General features: G+C 42.9%; 1 protein-coding gene across 11 annotated transcripts in view; it reads left to right on the forward strand.

The window, feature by feature from the left end:
• LOC115085632 (uncharacterized protein C8orf76 homolog) overlaps window positions 1-18,616 on the forward strand; it is a 112,095-nt gene extending 93,479 nt beyond the window's left edge. For 9 of the 11 annotated variants that reach the window (XR_003854917.1, XR_003854918.1, XR_003854919.1 and 6 more), the window contains one exon: window positions 9,039-10,699. Coding sequence is in view for 4 of the 11 variants with exons in the window: in XM_029591891.1 (XP_029447751.1) it covers window positions 9,039-9,086 (48 nt within the window). In the remaining 7 variants the exon portion in view is untranslated. Of the gene's footprint in view, window positions 1-9,038; window positions 10,700-11,715; window positions 12,237-17,534 lie in introns of those variants that run through there. The other 2 variants (XR_003854916.1, XR_003854915.1) reach the window with 2 other exon arrangements.
• The last annotated feature ends 2,501 nt before the right edge of the window (window positions 18,617-21,117 follow it).

Below are 21,117 nucleotides of genomic sequence, written 5' to 3' on the forward strand. Positions count from 1 at the left end.
TCTGCCCTATGCAGATGATGTTACCGGTTTTATAAACAAACAAATTATTTTGTTATTCTAGAGGAAAAAGTCATGTTTTTCTTCAGGCTACATCTGCCAAAATTAAGTGGAGTAAAAGTGAAGGACTTTTCTTAAGATTCATGGAAACGTAGTAAACTACAAATTTACTTTTCCATGTCGAACTGAGCTAAAGGTCTGTGATGTTCATCTTGGTGAACCAAAGTTTCAAGATCAGAACTGGCAAATCCTAGAGGGAAAAAAATTGCCCATGAATGTGAAAAATAGGCTAAGTTATTTCCTGCCCTTTCCTACTGAAGTAGAGTTGCTGTTTTAAATCAGAAATTAAACTCTGTTCTTTGGCATACACTGATTGTTCTCTCGCCTTCAGAAGATTTTGTATGTAGCGTGCATGCAAGTTGACTGATTCTTTGTTGAGTGGTAAACAGAAGATTAAACAGAAAGTTCTGTGTTTTGCCATTTGAGTTGGATGGTCAAGGGCTTAGCTAAAATATTCATATTTCAGTAACAAACAATTACAAAAGCTAATTTCATAAGGATGAAAAACATACTTGGGTAGATTCTGTGTCCTTCCAGATTATGAAATTTGATTCTCTAAATTATGGTACAGAAATTTTCTTTGTAAATGTTCAGATAATTAAAACCAATCCTTTAACAAAATTTATAGAGTGACAAGTGCTAACTATTGGGTTTCAGTTCAGAATAAGGGAAGAATAAATATTTGTATTTCTTTATAGTTTGAATGAGCCACCTATTTATAAAGGGCATTTTTCAAAAGACATTTACATAAGTAAATAATTCTGTCCACAGGTAAAAGATCTGTCTAAAAATGGCCCCACCCTGGATCTGGTTAAAAGGGCTCCCCAGCATCTATCCTTTAAGCAAAGCTTAAGGGGAGGCATTCCCAGGATTAGGAAATAATTGCATGCACATTGCATTTTCAAAATTCATGTGGACAATTGATCTGCTGGATTTAGCACCCACAAAAAAAACCAGGTACAAAAGTCATGCTCCATTTGTACCTGTATCAATTGCTCCACCTACGAGTTTGTTTCAGGGGCACACTCTGGGGAGCTGGGACCATATTATTTTGAATTATGCTCCTAAGTTTATTTCCAGACATGGAAGAAAGGTAAAGTTTTTCAAGACCCATAGGCTGTCTGAAGATCTTCTAGCAAAGCGCCCCAGTTAGAAAAAGGATAAAAATACAAAACACGTTGATCTTGGGGTTGCTCAAAAATTAATAGATTTGTCCAGTTTTCAGTTTCCTACCCTGCCAAAAAGATGTTTTTGCTAGGTAAGTCATTTCCCAGTTTCAAGTACCCCAGATTTAAAAAAAAAAGGAAGCTTTGGGGGCAGGGCTAAACTTTAGCAGTTAACGCTAGGCAAATAAAGTTAGATGGGTAAGTCAGGACATTGTGGATGGCTGTTCGAAAGTTGTCCTGATAACTTTATCCAGGTAACATTGGCTTTAGCTGGGTATATTTAGAGGAACATATACCCACTTATGTTACACTGAATATTCAAGTAAAGTTATCTGGATAACTTTTACCCAGACAACTTTCCCTATCCCAGCCTACTCAACATAGACCTCCCTATCCTTTCATGTTTCCCTTTCTAAGATATGCCAGTGTTTAAGGCTTGGCCTGTACTCACATCTCTGGCACTTAGAGGAAGTAAGACCAAACCAGTGACTAATAACTTGGATGTGTTGTGTTTATTGAAGGAAGAACATTCCAGGGAGAAAAGTATAGATGCAGCATCTAATTATCTGGTGTAAAACAGAGACTGATGTAAGTAGGGATGTGAATTGTTTTAGGACGATTAAAATTATCGTCCGATAATTTTAATATCGTCTTAAACCGTTATGGAACACAATACAATAGAGATTCTAACGATTTATCGTTATAAATCGTTAGAATCGTGAGCCGGCACACTAAAACCTCCTAAAACCCACCCCCGACCCTTTAAATTAAATCCCCCACCCTCCCGAACCCCCCCCCAAATGACTTAAATAACCTGGGGGTCCAGCGGCGGTCCGGAACGGCAGCGGTCCGGAACGGGCTCCTGCTACTGAATCTTGTTGTCTTCAGCCGGCGCCATTTTCCAAAATGGCGCCGAAAAATGGCGGCGGCCATAGACGAACACGATTGGACGGCAGGAGGTCCTTCCGGACCCCCGCTGGACTTTTGGCAAGTCTTGTGGGGGTCAGGAGGCCCCCCCCCCAAGCTGGCCAAAAGTTCCTGGAGGTCCAGCGGGGGTCAGGGAGCGATTTCCCGCCGCGAATCGTTTTCCGTACGGAAAATGGCGCCGGCAGGAGATCGACTGCAGGAGGTCGTTCAGCGAGGGTTCCAGCGCCTCGCTGAACGACCTCCTGCACGATATTTTACCCCCCCAAACGGCAACAATACGATTCCCTCCCCCTCCCCCTCCCCCTCCTTTCCCAGCCAAAATCGATCGTTAAGACGATCGAGGACACGATTCACATCTCTAGATGTAAGTACTAGAGAATGTGAATCGGAACCGGAATCAGTTCGGATTCCAGTTCCGATTCACATGTGGGGTTTTTTTCAACGGGCCCGATCGCGGTTTTGTTTATCGGCTGCGCCCGAGCCGATAAACAAAAAACCCACCCCGACCCTTTAAAACTAATACCTTAGCTTCCCCCACCCTCCAGACCCCCCAAAAAACTTTTTACAGGTACCTGGTGGCCCAGTGGAGGTCGCTGGTGCAATCTCCCGCTCCCGGGCCATCGGCTGCCACTAATCAAAATGGCGCCGATGGCCCTTTGCCCTTACCATGTGACAGGGTATCCATGCCATTGGCCGGACCCTGTCACATGGTAAGAGCACTGGATGGCCTGCGCCATCTTGTGCTCCTACCATGTGACAGGGGCTGACCAATGGCACTGGTAGCACCTGTGACACAGTAAGGGCAAAGGCTATCAGCGCCATTTTGATTACTGGCAGCCGATGGCCCGAGTGCAGGAGATCGCTCCTGGACCCCTGCTGGACCACCAGAGGCTTTTGGCAAGTCTTGGGGGACCCTCCTGACCCCCACAAGACTTGCCAAAAGTCCAGCGGGGGTCCGGGAGCGACCTCCTGCACTCGGACCGTCGGCTGCCAGTATTCGAAATGGCGCCGATAGCCTTTGCCCTTACTATGTCACAGGGGCTACCGGTGCCATTGGTCAGCCCCTGTCACATGGTAGGAGCACAAGATGGCGCCGGCCATCCAGTGCTCCTACCATGTGACAGGGTCCGGCCAATGGCACGGATACCCTGTCACATGGTAAGGGCAAAGGGCCATCAGCGCCATTTTGATTAGTGGCAGCCGACGGCCCGGGAGCGGGAGATTGCACCAGCGACCTCCACTGGGCCACCAGGTACCTGTAAAAAGTTTTTGGGGGGGTCAGGAGGGTGGGGGAAGCTAAGGTATTAGTTTTAAAGGGTCGGGGTGGGTTTAGGGGTTATTTTTGTGTGCCGTTTTTCCCGCCCTCCCCCAAAATGATAAGAGAACCCCCACGATCAATATTGTGGGGTTTTCCTATTGTTTTGGGGGAGCCCCCGATTTCTGACGATTTTGAAAATATCGTCTGATTTTTTTCAATCGTCCGAAGCCTGATTCACATCCGTAGTAAGTACAGGAGAGAGATTAGAGGACAGAGCAGCATGACAAAGTACATGTATGGCCTCCTGGGGGAACCTCGGGCTTCCAGGGTGAAGACACCTAAGCCCTAGCGACTCAGGCGTCAACAGCTTCTCTGGGGGCGCCTCGGGTTTCCAGGTGAAGTCCAGGCCTCAGTCAGGCGTGTTCTGCCTCCCGACTGTGCATCCAACAGTCGGCCCAAGGATCCACCTCCATTCATTACAGTTTGCAAGGCCATGGATCCGGCAGACCTCGCCGGTCTACAGGCCATTCCGGGTTTGGCCCAGCGTTTAGTTCAGCAACAACAGGTCCTAGACTCCCTGGCCGCAACAGTAGAGCGGTTGGCCGCTCGCATGGATGCCGAGCCGCCCGCACCTGTTCCGGTACCAGTACCCGCTCCAGTACCACTGGTAACCCTCCAGTCGCCTACGCAGCTTCCAGCTCCATCTCGCTATTCCGGGGATGCCAAGGCGTGTCGTGGGTTTTTAAACCAATGTTATGTGCGCTTTGCACTACTGCCTACCCAGTTTCCTACAGATGGCGCCAAGGTGGCGTACATTTTCTCCCTTTTGGACGGGCGGGCCCTGAACTGGGCTTCCCCCATGTGGGAGAATAGTGATCCGGCACTGGGAGATTTGAATTGTTTTGTGGAGGAGTTCAAAGCGGCTTTTGATGAGCCGGCACGACAGGCTTCCGCTACCACAGAGTTACTCCAGCTCCGGCAAGGAACGCGGACTCTTGCAGACTACGCGTTGGAATTCCGCACGCTCGCCCAGGAGGTAGGCTGGCAAGATGAAGCGCTTCGGGGCGTGTTCTTGGAGGGCTTAGCAGGCCGTATTAAGGATGAGCTGGCGGCTCGTGACCTGCCGGAGAACCTTAATTCCCTTATTGACCTGGCGGGCCGAATTGATCGGCGTTTGCAGCAGAGAGCAAAAGAGGGGCGTCCTTTTCGACGCTTGACGTCTGTGCCTTCTAAGATCTCGAATTCGGGGCCCCGAGGATCTACTGCTTCACCAGCAACTTCCTCAGAGGAGCCCATGTCCGGTATGTGCCCGGCAAAAACCGTCTTGTGGCCGGCCCTGGGGGCTTCTGCAACCGCTGCCCGTCCCCGCAGAACCGTGGTCCCACATTGCCACGGACTTTGTAGTGGATCTGCCACCGTCGGAAGGTAATACGGTGATTTGGGTAACCGTAGACCGCTTTTCTAAAATGATTCACCTAGTACCCTTGCCTAAGCTGCCCTCTGCGCCTGAACTCGTGCTCTTGTTTACGCAACACATCTTCCGCGCTCATGGACTGCCACAGAGTATAGTATCCGATAGAGGACCACAGTTTACGGCCCGTTTCTGGCGTGCCCTTTGTAAAAAATTTGGGGTACAGTTAAATTTGTCCACTGCATTTCACCCCCAGACTAATGGTCAGACGGAGCGCATGAATCGCACACTTAAAACCTTCCTCCGTAGTTTCATCTCTGAAAAAGGGTCTAACTGGGTATCTCTTCTGCCTTGGGCGGAGTTCGCCTACAACAATCATACCCATGCGATCACGGGACAAACACCTTTCCAGATTGTGTTTGGTCGCCACCCAAGGCCTCCGGTACCGGTTCCTATTTCCATTCCATCACCAGCTGCATTAACAGCAGCACATCAAGTGCATCATCTCTGGAAGGGGATTCAACACAGACTGACCACTGCTGCGAAAAAATCTCAGCAGTTTGCTAATCGCCATCGACGTCCAGTGCCAGTCTTCCTACCTGGTACCAAGGTGTGGTTAAGCACCCGGAACCTCCAACTACCTAACCGTTCTCGCAAGTTGGCTCCCAGGTACTGCGGTCCTTTTCAAGTTGCAGAACGTATAGGAATGGTATCCTATAGACTTCGCCTCCCGTCTTCACTCCGCATACATAACGTTTTCCACGTCTCCTTGCTGAAACCGGTGGTACTTTCACGATTCCACCATCCCTCCACGGACGCACTATCTTCACCTTCAACTGGAGAGACTACATATCAGGTATGGGAGGTCTTGGACGTCCACTTCCACACCCGTCGCTGGGAATATCTGCTGGCATGGGAGGGGTGCGGCCCCGAAGAGAACTCATGGGAACCAGCTCGGAACATCTTGGACAAATCACTGCTAACTCAATTCCATCTGGACAATCCCGGGAAACCCGGTCCTCGGCGGAGAGGGCATAAGGGGGGGGTACTGTTGCGGTCTCGGTTGCCGCGGTGGCGCCCGAGTCCTTACCTCCTCTGCGGGTTCCGGGGCCTTGCCGCGATCCGCGGATTCGGGGTCGGTCGGGCCGCGTGGGGATGGCCTCTCCTCGTGCGGGACGCCGCCAACCTCCCCCTCGGGGGAACGCGCGCGCGCGCAAGGGCCGGGCTTTTCACGGCCCAGCACCCGGATGTGCTGAACCGCCCCCCGTTTGACGTCAGCGCTCGCGGGAGATTTAAGCCGGCGTCAGTCCCTCAGAAATTGCCTTGCAACGAGGTCTCTTGGTTGGATTAGTTGCTGTTCCTGGTATTCTTGTTCCTGCTCTTCAGTTTCAGAGTTCCTGTTTACTGTTGTGCCTTACTTCAGACTGCCTACTCGTTTTTGGATTCCTGCTGCCTGCCTAGATCCCGGACTGGTTACTCGTGCTGATTCCTGCTGCCTGCCTAGACCCCGGACTGTTTACTCGTGCTGATTCCTGCTGCCTGCCTAGACCCCGGACTGTTACTCGTGCTGATTCCTGCTGCCCGCCTGACCTCGGACCGCTCCCTCGTCTTCGACTCCAGCTGCCAGCCGGATCTGATTGCTCCCTATCTTCTCCGGGTTCCACCTCAGCTCCAGCTCCACTCCGGGATTTCTTCTACGCCAACTTCTCCTAAGTCCCAGCGGTCCAGGTTCCTACGGGCTCCTCCTGGGGGAACCTCGGGCTTCCAGGGCGAAGACACCTAAGCCCTAGCGACTCGGGCGTCAACAGCTTCTCTGGGGGCACCTCGGGTTTCCAGGTGAAGTCCAGGCCTCAGTCAGGCGTGTTCTGCCTCCCGACTGTGCATCCAACAGTCGGCCCAAGGATCCACCTCCATTCATTACATTCACCTGTTTTTATATTCACCTCGAAAAATGTTTGGTCTTTGGTAATATTCATATAAAAAAGCACATTTTTTGTCATATTTCCTTTTTAGCTGACTAGTGATGAAAGCAATCATAATGTTAATAATGATTTATTTACATAGAACCTGTCATCCAAATGGCACATCAACATGCTTTGCAGTTCAATATTTAAAAAATATACACACAGTTATCTCTAAGGTATGTTGGTAGCACCTGATTCACACAGCCATCTCCAGGGTATGTTGGTAGCATGTTTCTCACTTCAAATGAAAATTCAAGGAAACCAAGGAACACTTGAATGTTCAATAAATTGTGTGATGACCTTCATATAGTACTAGGGTTGCATGTCGTATTCCCCTTAATGTACTGTGGTTTATAATCATCGGTCATTAATGCGTAACCTTGTTGATACTTTTTTTAGAGCATTTTTTCTTTTGTACAAAAAACCCCAATATTTTGGAACTGCACTTATCTTTGTGCTTGAATCTCCAGGAGAAGACCACGGGTATGTGGCAAAAGTGTGAGTGTCCTAAGATCTCATTGTGCTTGTGATTATACATGGTGGGTTCTTGATTTTTTGTATGGTAGCATATTTCTGGCACTCTGTTTACATAAACCTTCCAAAGGATATAAAAAGAAGGAACAATTTTATTACTATTAACTAATTTCAGGTAGATCAAATGACTTTCTGTACATGACTTGATTCAGGCCACAGAGAACATCAGTGGCAGAAATGAGTCTTGAACTCCTGATGTTGCCTGACTCAAAGATCAATACCTGAGCTACTTCACAATGTTATCTTTTTCTACGGTCATTCTCTCCTCATAGTATAACGCAATGAAAAAAATAATATAAACAGACATCTTGCTGCTCTTTCATAGGAAGCTATCTACTGCATATCAGCATAAGAGGAAATGTACAGTGTGCTTCTTTCTGGCAAGAAATATGCATGCTGTTCCTACATTTAAATTACTGACAGGTCATGATTTACTTTTACTTACACTTTTACCAATGGTATAAATCACTACAACCATTGCCTAAAACTGAAATAAGCCTAGCAGACATATGTCTTTCATGTTCTTTCATCATTTTCACTCATAGTTATTCCCATCACTTTGAATGTTCAGATATACTTGCTGAAGTCAAAAAATATTCAGGCAGTGTTATTAGCCTTTACTGAAAAAGACAAAACTATTTTCTGTGCTAAAGTCACCACTGGTGCTGTGCAAACATAACAAAACACTGGTGCTGAAGCCTTAGTTCCAGCACTACCAGTTTATAAATGTCTCACAGTGTTCAAAGAACATCTTCTTTTAAATTTCCTTAGATATAACACCTGCATTGCTTTTGTGGGCCACCAATCCACATGCACCAAATTATTACTCATTGCATCCCTAGAGAGGGCCGCAGCTAGGTGTTTGTAGCATGGGCTGCAGGAGGTTGACCTTCTTCCACTCCTCCAGGTTGCTCTCAGGAATGAGTACTGACAATACCTTGTGAATATGTATACCCTGGAGGAGAGATATGATACAGACCTTCAGGTACCTGAAAGGTTTTAATGATCCACAATCGTCAAACCTTTTTCTATTTGAAAGAAATCAATAGAACAAGGGGTCATAAAATGAAACTCCAGGGAGGATGACTCAGAACCAATGTCAGGAAACATTTCTTCACAGAGAGGGTGATGAATGCCTAAAATGCCTTTCTGGAGGAGGTGGTGAAGATGAAAACAGTGAAGGAATTCAAAGGGGCATGGGCTAAACACTGTGGATTCCTAAATACTAGAAGATGGAAATAAAGAAAAGAGTGCATGGGGGTAACTTGCTGTTGTGGCTTTTACTATTCTTAATCCCTAAGCCTGATACTTTTGATGCAGCTCCATCACTGCTCTCTGCTTCCACGGGAAGGGTTAAGGGAAATTGCATTCAAACGGAATCTGAGGGTCCTGACTTTTACGTCTGGGAAACTGATTATCATGAGGTGCAGCAGCTACTGGCTTAAGCATAAGCTTGTTGGGCAGACTGGGTGGATCATTTGGTCCTTTCTGCCATCATTTCTATTTTTCAGTTTCTCTATTTGTGAAGTCCCTTCGTGGGAGTATAACATTCATTTTACTTTTTCTTTGTATTGAATGTTATGAAATATAAAGTTCATGCAGAGTTGACAAAGGTGCATCAATCATACAGGCAGAGGGATGGGTGGATCACATGTTATAGTTATGCAGTCTGTATACTGATAATGCAGACTTTGTGCATTTTAATTTTGCTTCTTTTGCAGGAGAAAGATCACCACGATGGGAGGGTTTTCAGCTGTGCAGAGTTCTGATGGATACCTCAGTCCAATAGATCAGCTTTGCAGGATCCTCTTCTACTGTCCTGTGATTGATTTAATCCTGATGGTTTTTAACTAAAAATTATACAAGGACATTTATAGAAATATAGTCACGAGGTTGAATTGTTTTCTTAATAATTCTGGGAAGCCATCTTTCTAACAAGACTAATGAGAATGGGGCCCACTACTGGAAAACAACCAAAAGATAATTTTTGATTAAAAGTCTATGCTGATATATTATTACGATGTGTAACTATTTTTGCATAAAATGCATCTCTGAAATATGTTTTCTTTTATTTGATTGGGATATTGAGAGAGAGAGAGAAAGATGAAATTATGTGCCACATAACTTTAATATTTTGATATTTCTTAGTTAACGTTTAATTTTAGAGTAGATTTGTTTGAAAATGTCCTATATTATCTCTTGTTGTTAGTAGATATGCTTATAAAAAGAATTGCTGTCTTTAATGACCGAACTCATCTGTTTATCTTCAGGTCAGGTACATTCAGGGTGGGCGTAATGTGATTCTTGACGAGCAGATCTACAAATCCGACTCAGTCACAGCTTGGGAGGTCATTCCCTTATGGCAGAAGGGCAATTCTTTTGCATGCTTATTTAGTCCTGGGGCTTTAATTCCTTATTACTGAGGATTGTGTATCTACTTGTCTAAAGGCAAAATGAGCTCACAGCAGTGAACGTGTGACCTTGTTTCAAATCTGGCCTTCAGGAGGTGAAAGGCCAAAGCAGTAATATCCCATACCACCTAGTTTATCATTTTGTCATTTTGATAGACAAAAGGCAACATGCAGTAGACACGGCTAGTGAACCCTAAAATAACCTTTTGTAACATCAGCTTATCGTGTCAGAAAGAAAGCTGAGTTGGAGTCTAAGAGGTTTATTATTACCAAAAGAACAGCGTAGAGAAGCTGCTTAATTTCCACTTCCTTTATGCTTCTACTGTACTTTTACATTTTTTCACAATATTTTAAAACAGTTGCCATTATATCTGCAGGTTTTTAATGTTCTGTTTATGCTGTAATAATGACACTTTTCAAAAGGCATTTACCCAGGTAGCTTGCCCTAGCTCAAAATTATGCCCCTTACAGTGGCTGGAAGTTCATGTGGGCATTCACAATGCATATACGTTAAGTCAGATTTAACAAATCCATTACCTGAGGGTGCATTTAGGCTGAAGGAGGAAATCAACACGCTGAAATTTGCTATTCAAAAGTACACACACCTATTTAAAGTTTCCCTCAAAATGTTATATAAATTTTCAGGGAAATAAATTTATATTCTCTGACCCTTTACACTTGGAGACATTCCTTGTAGATAAATCTGAGGCAAATAAAGTCTAGTAACATCATAATGTGAGACCAGAAAGAAATCCTATTGACCCTCTCTCCTTTCTGATTTATTGTGTGGTTATATGAATTATAGAATGGTCCCCCATTTATAATTTCTTGTTTAACATTGGTTGATTTTCCAGAAATTGGTATTTGAATTTTATTAGTTGTATAACAAGATTTCTTTTGATTATTTGAAATTATGGATGGTGTATAATGAAAAAATTTTAATAAAGTATAAATTGAAAAAAAAAAAAAAAGTACACACACTAATTGGCCACCTGCAGAAACAGCAGGAAGCAATGTGTGCACCTGGCTGCTTTGTAGGCATCTGCCTTGCATGTGGTTTTCAAAGGGGAAATTACCCAGAAAGGTTCTGTTTGAAATTATCTACAAGGTGCTTGTGTGATAGAAGTGCGTACATAGCTTGCAACAATGTTGGCCCCCATTGAAACAAGAGTGTATTTTCTTTTCCTGATCCTAAAATTAATAAGGTAATATGCTTTGTTATCCAAGAATATATCCAAAATGAATGTTTCTGCAGCATGCAAAAGAGGGGAAAGAGTGGCTTAAAGCCAGGGAAGCCAGGGTTTAGCTCCCACTTCTGCTACTGAGATTCTTTGATATCTTGGACAAGTCACTTTATCTCCTGTTGTCTAGACAATCTCTTTGGAGCAGGGGCTAATAGAACCTCAATACTCACTACCGTTCTATAATACTTCATTCATCTAGTGGCAGTATCAAAATAAGTCTAAAATAATTTTAAGAAATAAGTACATGGATATGTATCTAAAGAATAAAATAAGGTGGACAGCAGAGCTCATTTATAAACCTGAATGCATTTTATGAAAGATTTTCCACTCTATCATCTTAACACAGTATTAAAAATTAATTTTCTGTCATATTTTAACAGGCTTATTCACTTCTACTTATAAAAGTATTTGAACTGTAGTTTGCCAGTAAACTTCTATTCTAAAGGAGAGATATCATAATGTTTTCTATTTGCATATTTTAAATCAAATCTAAAGTTGATCTGTATTTTGTATTTCCCTCCATCTCTCTGTTCTTTTTTGACCTGTTTTGATTATCTTTTCTATGCTTGAATCTCTTTTGGGTAGAGCATCTAATGTCATCCAAGATATTATTGGGGTTGTGCTCTCATTTTAAGATGACATGAAAGCATCAACAATATTTCTTGTTTTGGTTTCTATTGTCTCCCATCAAAACTGACACAAAAAAAGCAAACAAAATATTGTTTTTTTGTCATTTATTTTAGAACATGCTCAAGGAGTTCAGCATGTGCTATCTCATTTGAGAGGAAATTATTTGCAAAATTCATCAAAATTGTCTGGCTCTGCAAACCAGTTTTGAGCTTTCCTCGGGGAAAATTATTGGATTTTTTGCTTACTATTTTTCTAAAAATGGTTGTATCAAGCTGGAAAATTAATATGTCATAATGTACATTATTAGTGGAATATAGTTTGTCTTTATTACAAATATGAAAAGTCTGCTGCAAGATGGGTGTAAATGTAGAGGCCGGTTGATATTTTAATTATGATTTGACATGATGGAATAGATCTTACTTGTTCTATTTTTATTATGGTCTTGATTTTAGGTTTTGCTAAGGTAAAGTATTAATGAGAAATGTAAATTGTTATATGTTTTCATGATTGCTGTTTATTCTGTTTTGGAAAAATGTTTCTGTTTCTTTTGATCATCTTTTGATCACTTGTTCTTGCAATAGGCTCTCAATAAAGATATTTGAACTAAAAAATGTGTGTGTTAAGTATAGTAACTTCCACTCCATGCAGGTAACTTCCAATGTTTCTGTTAAGGATATTAACTGCCACTCCGTGCAGGTTACTTCCATGTTTCTGTTAAGGATAGCAACTTCCACTCCGTGCAGGTTACTTCCATGCTTCTGTTAAGGATAGCAACCTCCACTCCATACAGGTTACTTCCATGTTTCTGTTAAGGATAGCAACTTCCACTCCATGCAGGTTACTTCCATGTTTCTGTTAAGGATAGTATCTTCCACTCCATGCAGGTAACTTCCATGTTTCTATTAAGGATAATAACCGCCACTCTATGCAGGTTACTTCCATGTTTGTTATGTTTCAGGAGACCTTAAGAGGCCTTGCATTCTGTTAGGGAGCGCTGGGAGGAGAGCAGTCCCAACTTGTTGAGATAGTGTGCCCTTAGGTCTTGGCATGACCCCAGAGGACTCCAAGGCAGTACCGAGGTAGGCAAGATGTGTCCCAGTATGGGTGGAGATGGACGGTCTGACTCTCTGCCAGACCTGCATGCTTCTGAAGCCAACACATAGTGTTGGTTATTGAACAGTCCTACGACCATTCCCAGCCTTTTCGGACTTGCCACAAGGAATGACAAGAAGCAGCAGGCCGGACTACGGATGAGGGCAGATGAAGGCTCTGGAACATAGAAATTCTAGACATAGATGAGGAACTTGGAGCTACAGATGAAGACTCACTTGGGTGCGCAGACGAAGACTCGTGCAAGGACTTTGGATGAAGGTTCAGAAGCAAGGTTCTGCAAGCAAAGGTATTCAGGAGCAAGATCAAATACTGGGTTGAGACTGCGACACAGTGCGCCCTACACAGCCACTACCCATGGGCTGGTCGCGGACCATGCGTGAATGCGAAGCAGGCTCTAGGCAAGGTGTGGAATAGATGAAAACCTGGAACATGGCAAAGATTCGGTAGAAGCCTGTGCCAAGGTGTGCCCCACACAGCCCATCCTAGGCTGGTCACAGACCATGCTTGAATGGCACAGGTTCAGTCAGAGTCTTTGGCATGGATTGACACAATGCAAGGAACTCCAAAGAACGGGACGAAAGCAAACAAGGATTCAAAGACAACTCAGGACTGAAGCAGAAGTCTTCCGGAGGCTTGTACTGCGCAGATGAAGATAGCCTTGTACCATGAGCACCCTACACAGCCACTACCCATGGGCTGGACACAGACCATGACATGGCATGCCAGGAAAGGAGGCAACGAGGAACTTGGGGGTACAGGACATCAGGAACAAGCAAGGAACATCAGGACGGGATCACTGACATCAAGACGAGACATGGAGCTGCAACGAAGAATGAAGGCCTGATGGAGCGCTGGAAGGCAAGACATCCAGGAGCAAGTAACTGCAATGCAAGGCAAAGCAGAACTGAAAGAGAAGTCCTTTTATAGAGCAGGAAGCAGGCAACTCCCTGGGAGGAGTTTAGATGGGCCAAACCCGGCTAGCCCTATAACTAAAGAGAAGAGCTGCAGGCCGACCCCTTAGGAAAAAGGGGCGAGGCCCAAACCAGAAAGTCAAGGAGGAAGCAGAGCAGGTCTCAGGTAGGCATGGATGACAACGGTGGCCTCACAGGCCATGGAGCAAAACCGGGATAGACTGTCCAGGCAAGGCCCTGGCTTCGGTGCGGCCTCCAGAGAAAAGGTGAGAGGCCTATCGTGGCACAGCTACAAGCGGAATCATAACAGTACCCCCCCCCCCCCCCTTAAAGGGGCTCCCCTCCTCTTTTGGGAGGACCAGGAACAAAACAGAACAGAGGATAGCAGATAACGAGAAACTTGGAACCAAGAGACAAGAACAATACTGGGTATACAAGAGCAAAAGAAACAACTAGAAAGGCAAACAAAATAAGACAAGCAACAGTAAGGTAAAAAGCAAGACAGGACACAGCAAAACAAGCAAAAAAAAGCAGAAAAAGCAAGTAAACAAACGAAGCCAAGGAAAAATAAGACAACAGGATCAAGGTAAAAAGAACCCAAAAGACCAAGAAACATGAGACCAGGGAACACGTGACCAGAGAACACGCGGCCAACATAAAAAATAAAAAAAAGAGGGAGCATGAGAACAGGGAGCACGAAAACAGGGAGCATGAGAACAGGGAACATGAGAACCGCCCAGACGAGCAAGAACCACAGCACAAACGAGCAAAAGGAAACACATCACAAATGAGCAAAGGGACCACAGAACAAATGAGCAAAGGGAGGAACAGAAGACCAGGAAAAAGAGAAGAAAACACTGGTGGGACTCCAGGGTGGGATCAGGCTATGACAGCAAACATCAAGAGGGGCACAGGTGCCTCCTGCAGGTCGTGGAACCCCATCCTGGAAACAATGAGAAACTGAAAGTCTGTTGCAGGCACCTCCTGCAGGTCATAGGAACCAGAAGCTGGTGCCTCCAGCAGGTCATAAGAAACAAGAGAGCTGGCGTCTCCAGCAGGTCATGAAAATAAGGGAGCTGGTGCCTCCAGCAGGTCGAGAACCAAAGGCCAAAGAAAAAATAAATTTCCAGAGTACAATTAAAAATCCAGAAACAAACTTGGAAAGAAAATTCTGAAGCAGGATTCCATCACAAGAACACGTTCACTGGACACATGGCCTTGCATTCTGTTATGTTTCAGGAGGCCTCGGAAGGCCTTGCATTCTGTTATGTTTCGGCCCGCAAACGTAGGGCAAGGGAGAGGCTGGCTATTGAATCCGACTTAGCTAGTCCGGTGTTGGGCCCTATGGATGCCCACATCAGGGTTGTGCAAACTAGAGTTTCTAGTGCTACAGGGGGGAAGGACTTGGTATAGATAGGGAGAATATTGAATTATTACCAATTGTGAGACCACCTAACTTTTCCTTGGAAATTATTTGGGAAACTTTGGTAACTTTAAATAAGAATGTATCATTGCAATTATCACCAATAGTTAAAACTATAGAAAAAATAGAGTTGAAAGTAAATAAGATAACTATTGATGATAAATTAAGGGACAAAACTATTGAAAACAATTCTGTGGAATTAAAAAAGTTGATAAATTTAAATGAATCTGTTATGAAAGAAAATCAATATCTTATTAGAAAGATGGAAAATATTGAAAATCAAATGAGAAGTAAAAACCTGAGATTAGTAAACTTGCCTAAATTGTCAAATTTTTCAGCTAAAGAAATGTGGAACAGGTTTGCATTAGAATTTCTTAAAATTCCCCAACAAGCCCTTCCTCCTTTAACTCAAGTATATTATATTCCCTCTTGGAAAGCTTCTTCAGATAAAAATCAAGTTTACCAGTCTATGATGCCATTAAATGTAACAGACATATTCGAATCTACTAGCTTAGAAATGGCACAACCTTCCACATTGTTAATTTCCTTTTTATTAACAACTGATAAAGAATGGGTACAGAAGTTATTCTTTAGAAACATAAAAGAAAAATTTTGTCAAATGGAGGTAAGGATGTTCCCAGATGTAACCAAAGAGACTCAAAAAAGGAGGAAAGAGTTTATTAGTTTAAGACCAGCAGTGTTAGCAATGGGAGCCTTGTATAAATTAAAGTTTCCGTGCAAGTGTTGTATTGAATATCAAAAGATCAAATATTGTTTTTTCCAACCTTCACAACTGAAAACTTTTATTTCTGAGAAAATTAACCAAGCTATGGGAGATACTAACCCTCAGTAAGACATTATGCTCTATGACTTATAGTAGAAAGGCAAACCTAGTTTGTTCGTCTTAATATTTCTAAGTCTTTTCTATTATAGTTATGCCTTGTTTATTTCTTATTCTTGATCCCCCGATTGTTGAGGACTTAGAAAAATATGGAGTAAGAAGTCAATATTATTTATATTGTTAAATTTATGTTTTCTTTTTTCATTTTTTTTCCTGATTCCTTAAAGACTCCATACATCTGTAACTTGTTGTTTGTAAAAAGTTTGAGAAATAATAATAAAAAAAAAATCTGATTAAGTTTCAAAATGTTCCAATGCCTAACAATGCTCTTCTGTACCTTCCAGGCATCTGGGGAGAAGGGTAATACACATGTCATATTTGACTCTTTATCTTTCTTTTGAGGCTTCAATAACAAGTCTCTATTTGCCCATCTTCCTCTTTTCAATACCTTTTTTAAAACTCTTTTAGGGTACCCTCTATCTTTAAACCTTTGAAACATTTCCCCAGCCCTTAACATATATTCAGCATTTGAAGAGCACAACTTTCTAAGATGAAGAAATTATCCCATAGGGATATTCATTTTCAAAGAGGCCGGATGGCAACTTCTAAAATGCAGGACAGTATTACGGTCGGTATTCTTTCTAAATATTGTGAACATAAACTTGTTCTCTATGCTGATTTGAATGTCAAGAAAATGTAACAAGCAGCCATCAATTTCTGCTGTAAAGTTCAAATTTGGATTTTGTGAGTTCAACAAGACAAAAATCACTCAAAATCCTCTCTAGAATCCTCCCAAATCCCCAGAATGTCATCAATAAAATGCTTCCACAATTTCATCTTTTCCTTATAAGGTGACTCGGCTACAATCCCTTTTTCAAAAAATCCCATGTACAGGTTGGCTATGTCAGGCACCATTGACGCCCCCATTGCCACCCCCTTTACCTGTTTGAAGAATCATTGTCCAACACAAAAATAATTTTGCATCATGGCCCACGTTGTCAACTCCACTACAAATTCCGTTGGAATCCTACCTCTATCACCCCTCGACATTGGTTTATAATGTGTCCTGGTTGAGTGGTTTTTTGTATGTATAAAAGAAGCCTTCACTCAGATACAGTGTTTTAGTATTTCTTTAATGAATGTTGAAACTAGGAGTTCCCAATCAGGTTGGGTTTCTCCCATTCTAGTTGATGTGGTTAAAAGTTGTGTTTGAAAGGTAGAGATCCATAAATTTATGAAGGGATTAGTTCCCTTGAACACATTTAGTGAGAAAGAAAATTTACAAATGATTGCAAGCCTCATCTATAGATGCACTTTCAAAAATCTTTTTGATCCATTTTATTCAATAAATATCACACTGAAAAATAAATACTAAGATTGGCTGTGCATTGATGATGTCACGACATGGGGTGGGGGAGGGGTGTGGTTTTTGGGGGGGTTTAAATCCAGGAGTTTAAGCTCACAGCTGTGTAAGAAAGTTGGTGTTTCATGGTGACTGTGGGTAAGTCTGCTTTGGTGTGTGTGAGGAGGGTGGTTGGTTGCAAAGTATGACAATATTGCTTTGAATAACACAGTAATACTGCTAATATGATATGCCGTGCTTAAGTGCTTCAGAGAATAAATGTCTTTTTTCAACATTGGCAGTTGGAAGACACATATAAAGATCTGCCAGTGGCAGCAAGCCAGTGTTAATCCAAAAGCTGAGGTCCGGGTTCAGGACTAAGTTGGAATAGTCCCCTGATGAAGGCGGCGGGACGGCCGCCGAAACGCCATGGCGTCGGGCATGTTGTAAAGTACATCTATTTGGAGAATTGGATCATGAGACAATTAACTGCGGCTGTCAGGTTTCTGGAATTGTGATTTGAATCACATGATTTGGGGCATTTATGTGATTCATAAACCTGATAAAGTAAAGTATAAGGATATGTGCAAAACTTGAGCAGTCTTTACCGGACTGAGTGACTGATCACGTTCCGGTGGAGGACAACATTGGAGGAACTGTGTCTAAGAATTAATATGAAATTCATTGCAATTGTGTTTTTGTGGAAGCAGTCATTTGAAAAGCACGATTTTATTTTTAAAAATTCTGTGTCACAGGATGTATTTATACATGTTTGATGGGGTGTGTACAAATGGGGTAGAGTTGTGAATGGTGTGTGTAGTTATGAATGGAAATTTTTGTATTTGTATTGAATCAGTTTTTGGAGGTAGTAATGTGTACATTTGTATTAAAAATCTTCATTACATGAATAAATATTTGACATTTGCATTAGAAAGGTGATTGACTACTCCTTAACAATAGAATTAGTGAGCTGGGGTAAAAGAATATACATGGCTCATATCATCTACCAATTTTGTAAATAATCCCCCAAAAATTCAGACGCTGTAACTGGTAATGAGAAAGATCTTATATTATCATGACCTTCATAATAGGCTTCATCGTATGAGCTTTCGCATATATAAACTCTGCCTTATATATAATCATGCGGCGAAACGGGGATCCCTGTTTGGACGTTGTGAACTGCTCCCGTGGAAGAGTTTTTTTAGGATTCAATAATAATTCATGTTAAGCACTTTAAGTTAATAACGTGTGGTGAACTAGTAAAAGGAAATAGATGGGCTTTAATGGGTGGGGAGTGTATGTGGATGAATGAATGTAGTGGGTATATGGTTTTAGATGTGAATATACTGCTGCTAAATAAGTTTGGATATTTATGTACATCAAGTTGCACATGTTTTTGTATTACTGTATGGCTATTATAAACATCAATGGATGTAATTAATAAAATGATAAAAAATGACTTGTATGCATTATGTTAATAGCTGTTAATAAGTAGTAATATTGACAACTAAATTGTTATAAGATTACAGTAAATTGTGAGTGTTAATGCTATATACAAAAAAATCATTTCATAGGGTTCCCTATGTACGTTGTGCCAGACACAGATGCACCAGTGCTGAGCCCGCTGAGGGAACCTTTCCCTGTACATCTCCTGCAAACTCAAGGTCATTCTGACGGGGCCTAATTAAGAAACATTACCAGGCATGCTATGATATGATTATATATATTACATCATAAGAACTCCAAAGGAATATAAATAAGGACATAAACTGGCAAGACAGGCTGCCAACCAATGGATGCTCCCACAGTCCCCAGCATGATTACCAGCAGATTGTATCAAATGCAAAGTCCATAAACAATGAATGTTCAAGCAGCTTTGTCTAATGTCAAGAAGGCTGCTCACACCAAAATTGTTACTAATAGTAAATTTGTTATGGGTTTCACAGCTGCTCGGTTTTGAACGTAAATAAGGCTTAGAGCAGGGGTGGGTAATTCCGGTCCTCGAGGGCTGCAAACCAGTCGGGTTTTCAGGATATCCTTAATGAATATGCATGAGAGAGACCTGCATACACACTGCCTCAGTTGTATGCAGATCTATTTCATGCATATTCATTAGGGGTATCCTGAAAACCCGACTGGTTTGCAGCCCTCGAGGACCGGACTTGCCCACCCCTGGCTTAGAGGGTAACCTTCACAGAGTGTCATTTACCACCCCCAACAGAAGCATGGGGGCAAATTGCATGAAGCGTCAGTTACCGCCATGAGAACCTGCAGGGCAAGACTGGATGGACCATGCAGTCCCTCTCTGGCATCATTACTACCTAGCCCCACTATCCATGCTGGCTAGACCCTAATGGTGAGCCAATGGGACTGCCATATCATGCCTGCTTCATAGACTGACTGCTTCTTCACTACAGTGCTCCAGGCTGAATAGCCATTTCCCCTATTGTAGAAATGTGACTGAGGTCATGCTTTTCCCAATGAGGACATGCGCCAAAACAAAAGCATCCCAATCATAGGGTAGAGGCACAAGCCTGGCTGCCATGAGCATTCATCAGAACTTTTCATGTGCATTCATCAGAACTTTTCATGTGGGATGGTAGTGGTGTTCGGCGAAGTGGGAGTGTGGGGGCGAGATGATACAGTAACTACCATAAAAGAAATCATATTAATTTCATACCCCCTGATTATTCAGAGTAGTTAAATCACATGTGGATCGTGACAAGCCACAGGAGTAACACGCAAGACAGGAAGACTGGGCACCCCCAACGGCAGAAGAAATTCAATGTGCCCAGTGCAAGGTGATGCACACAGAATGTTAGGCTCCACACTAAGAGCCACAACCCAGGCAAAGATCTAGGCTTGATAATGGTCAGCACATCACAACTGACTGCTCATTGTGCCAAGGCTGTCAACAGCGAACAGAATGCTAAGAATCATCAAGAAGGGAATGGCAAACTATGAAGAGTGCTGCAATGCATCCGTATCACTACATGGTGAGACAGCATCCCTGAGCACTGTGTGCAAGCCTGACTGCCGCATCTGAAAAGACATATTTATTTATTTATTTTTTATTTATTTAGCATTTGTTTATATACCGAGGTACAGCTGACATAGCCTTCACTCCTGTTTACATTATAACAAACCAGTTACATTTAAATTCATAACAGTGTGACAGAGAATGAATCAGAACATTAACTTTAAAAAGTCAATAAATACATTGAACAATACATTGAACATATATATGACTGTCTCATGAGAACAATGTTACTGAATATGTATGTGCTGAAGAAGTTGCCCAGAAAACTTCACACCACTGATTGGCTGCAAGCATCACTCAATCTAGTATTTAATTTTCTTAATATTAGTAACTAGCTAAATATGTGGGTAACCACCTGCCAACATTCTACTATGCCTATAGGCCTGGCAACCTCCATACTTAGCAGGTTAAGATCAAATTTGAACAGAAGCTTGCCACAGAGGATAAAACAATGAGCCCCAGAGAGGATGGGAGCCACCTAATCAATGTGCCAGAAGAGAGGAAGGGGAGCTCTGCGCTTCTGGCAGCCCGCACAGAGTTCCTCAGTTCAGACCATCACCTCCCTTCATATACCTGATAACGGCCCATGCTTGCATGCTCCCCACCTAAGCTGCCATTTGGAAAAGGTACCCTTTACTTCGAACACCGGGCCGCACATGTGCTGTGGTGTTGCGTTGCCGCACCCCAGAAGTGGTCCCTTGCGAGTTGCCCCACATAGCATATAGCTATTAGTTTAACTTCTAAAGGTACATAACTCAAATTAACTATTTGAAATATTCCTTCCGCTTTTTTATTAATCTACACCTGCGAGGCGAGTCTGGATTCAAGCCTTTGTCCTCTTGCAT

The sequence above is a fragment of the Rhinatrema bivittatum genome, chromosome 2 (genome assembly GCF_901001135.1).
Source record: "Rhinatrema bivittatum chromosome 2, aRhiBiv1.1, whole genome shotgun sequence".
Classification (NCBI taxonomy): Eukaryota; Metazoa; Chordata; class Amphibia; order Gymnophiona; family Rhinatrematidae; genus Rhinatrema; species Rhinatrema bivittatum.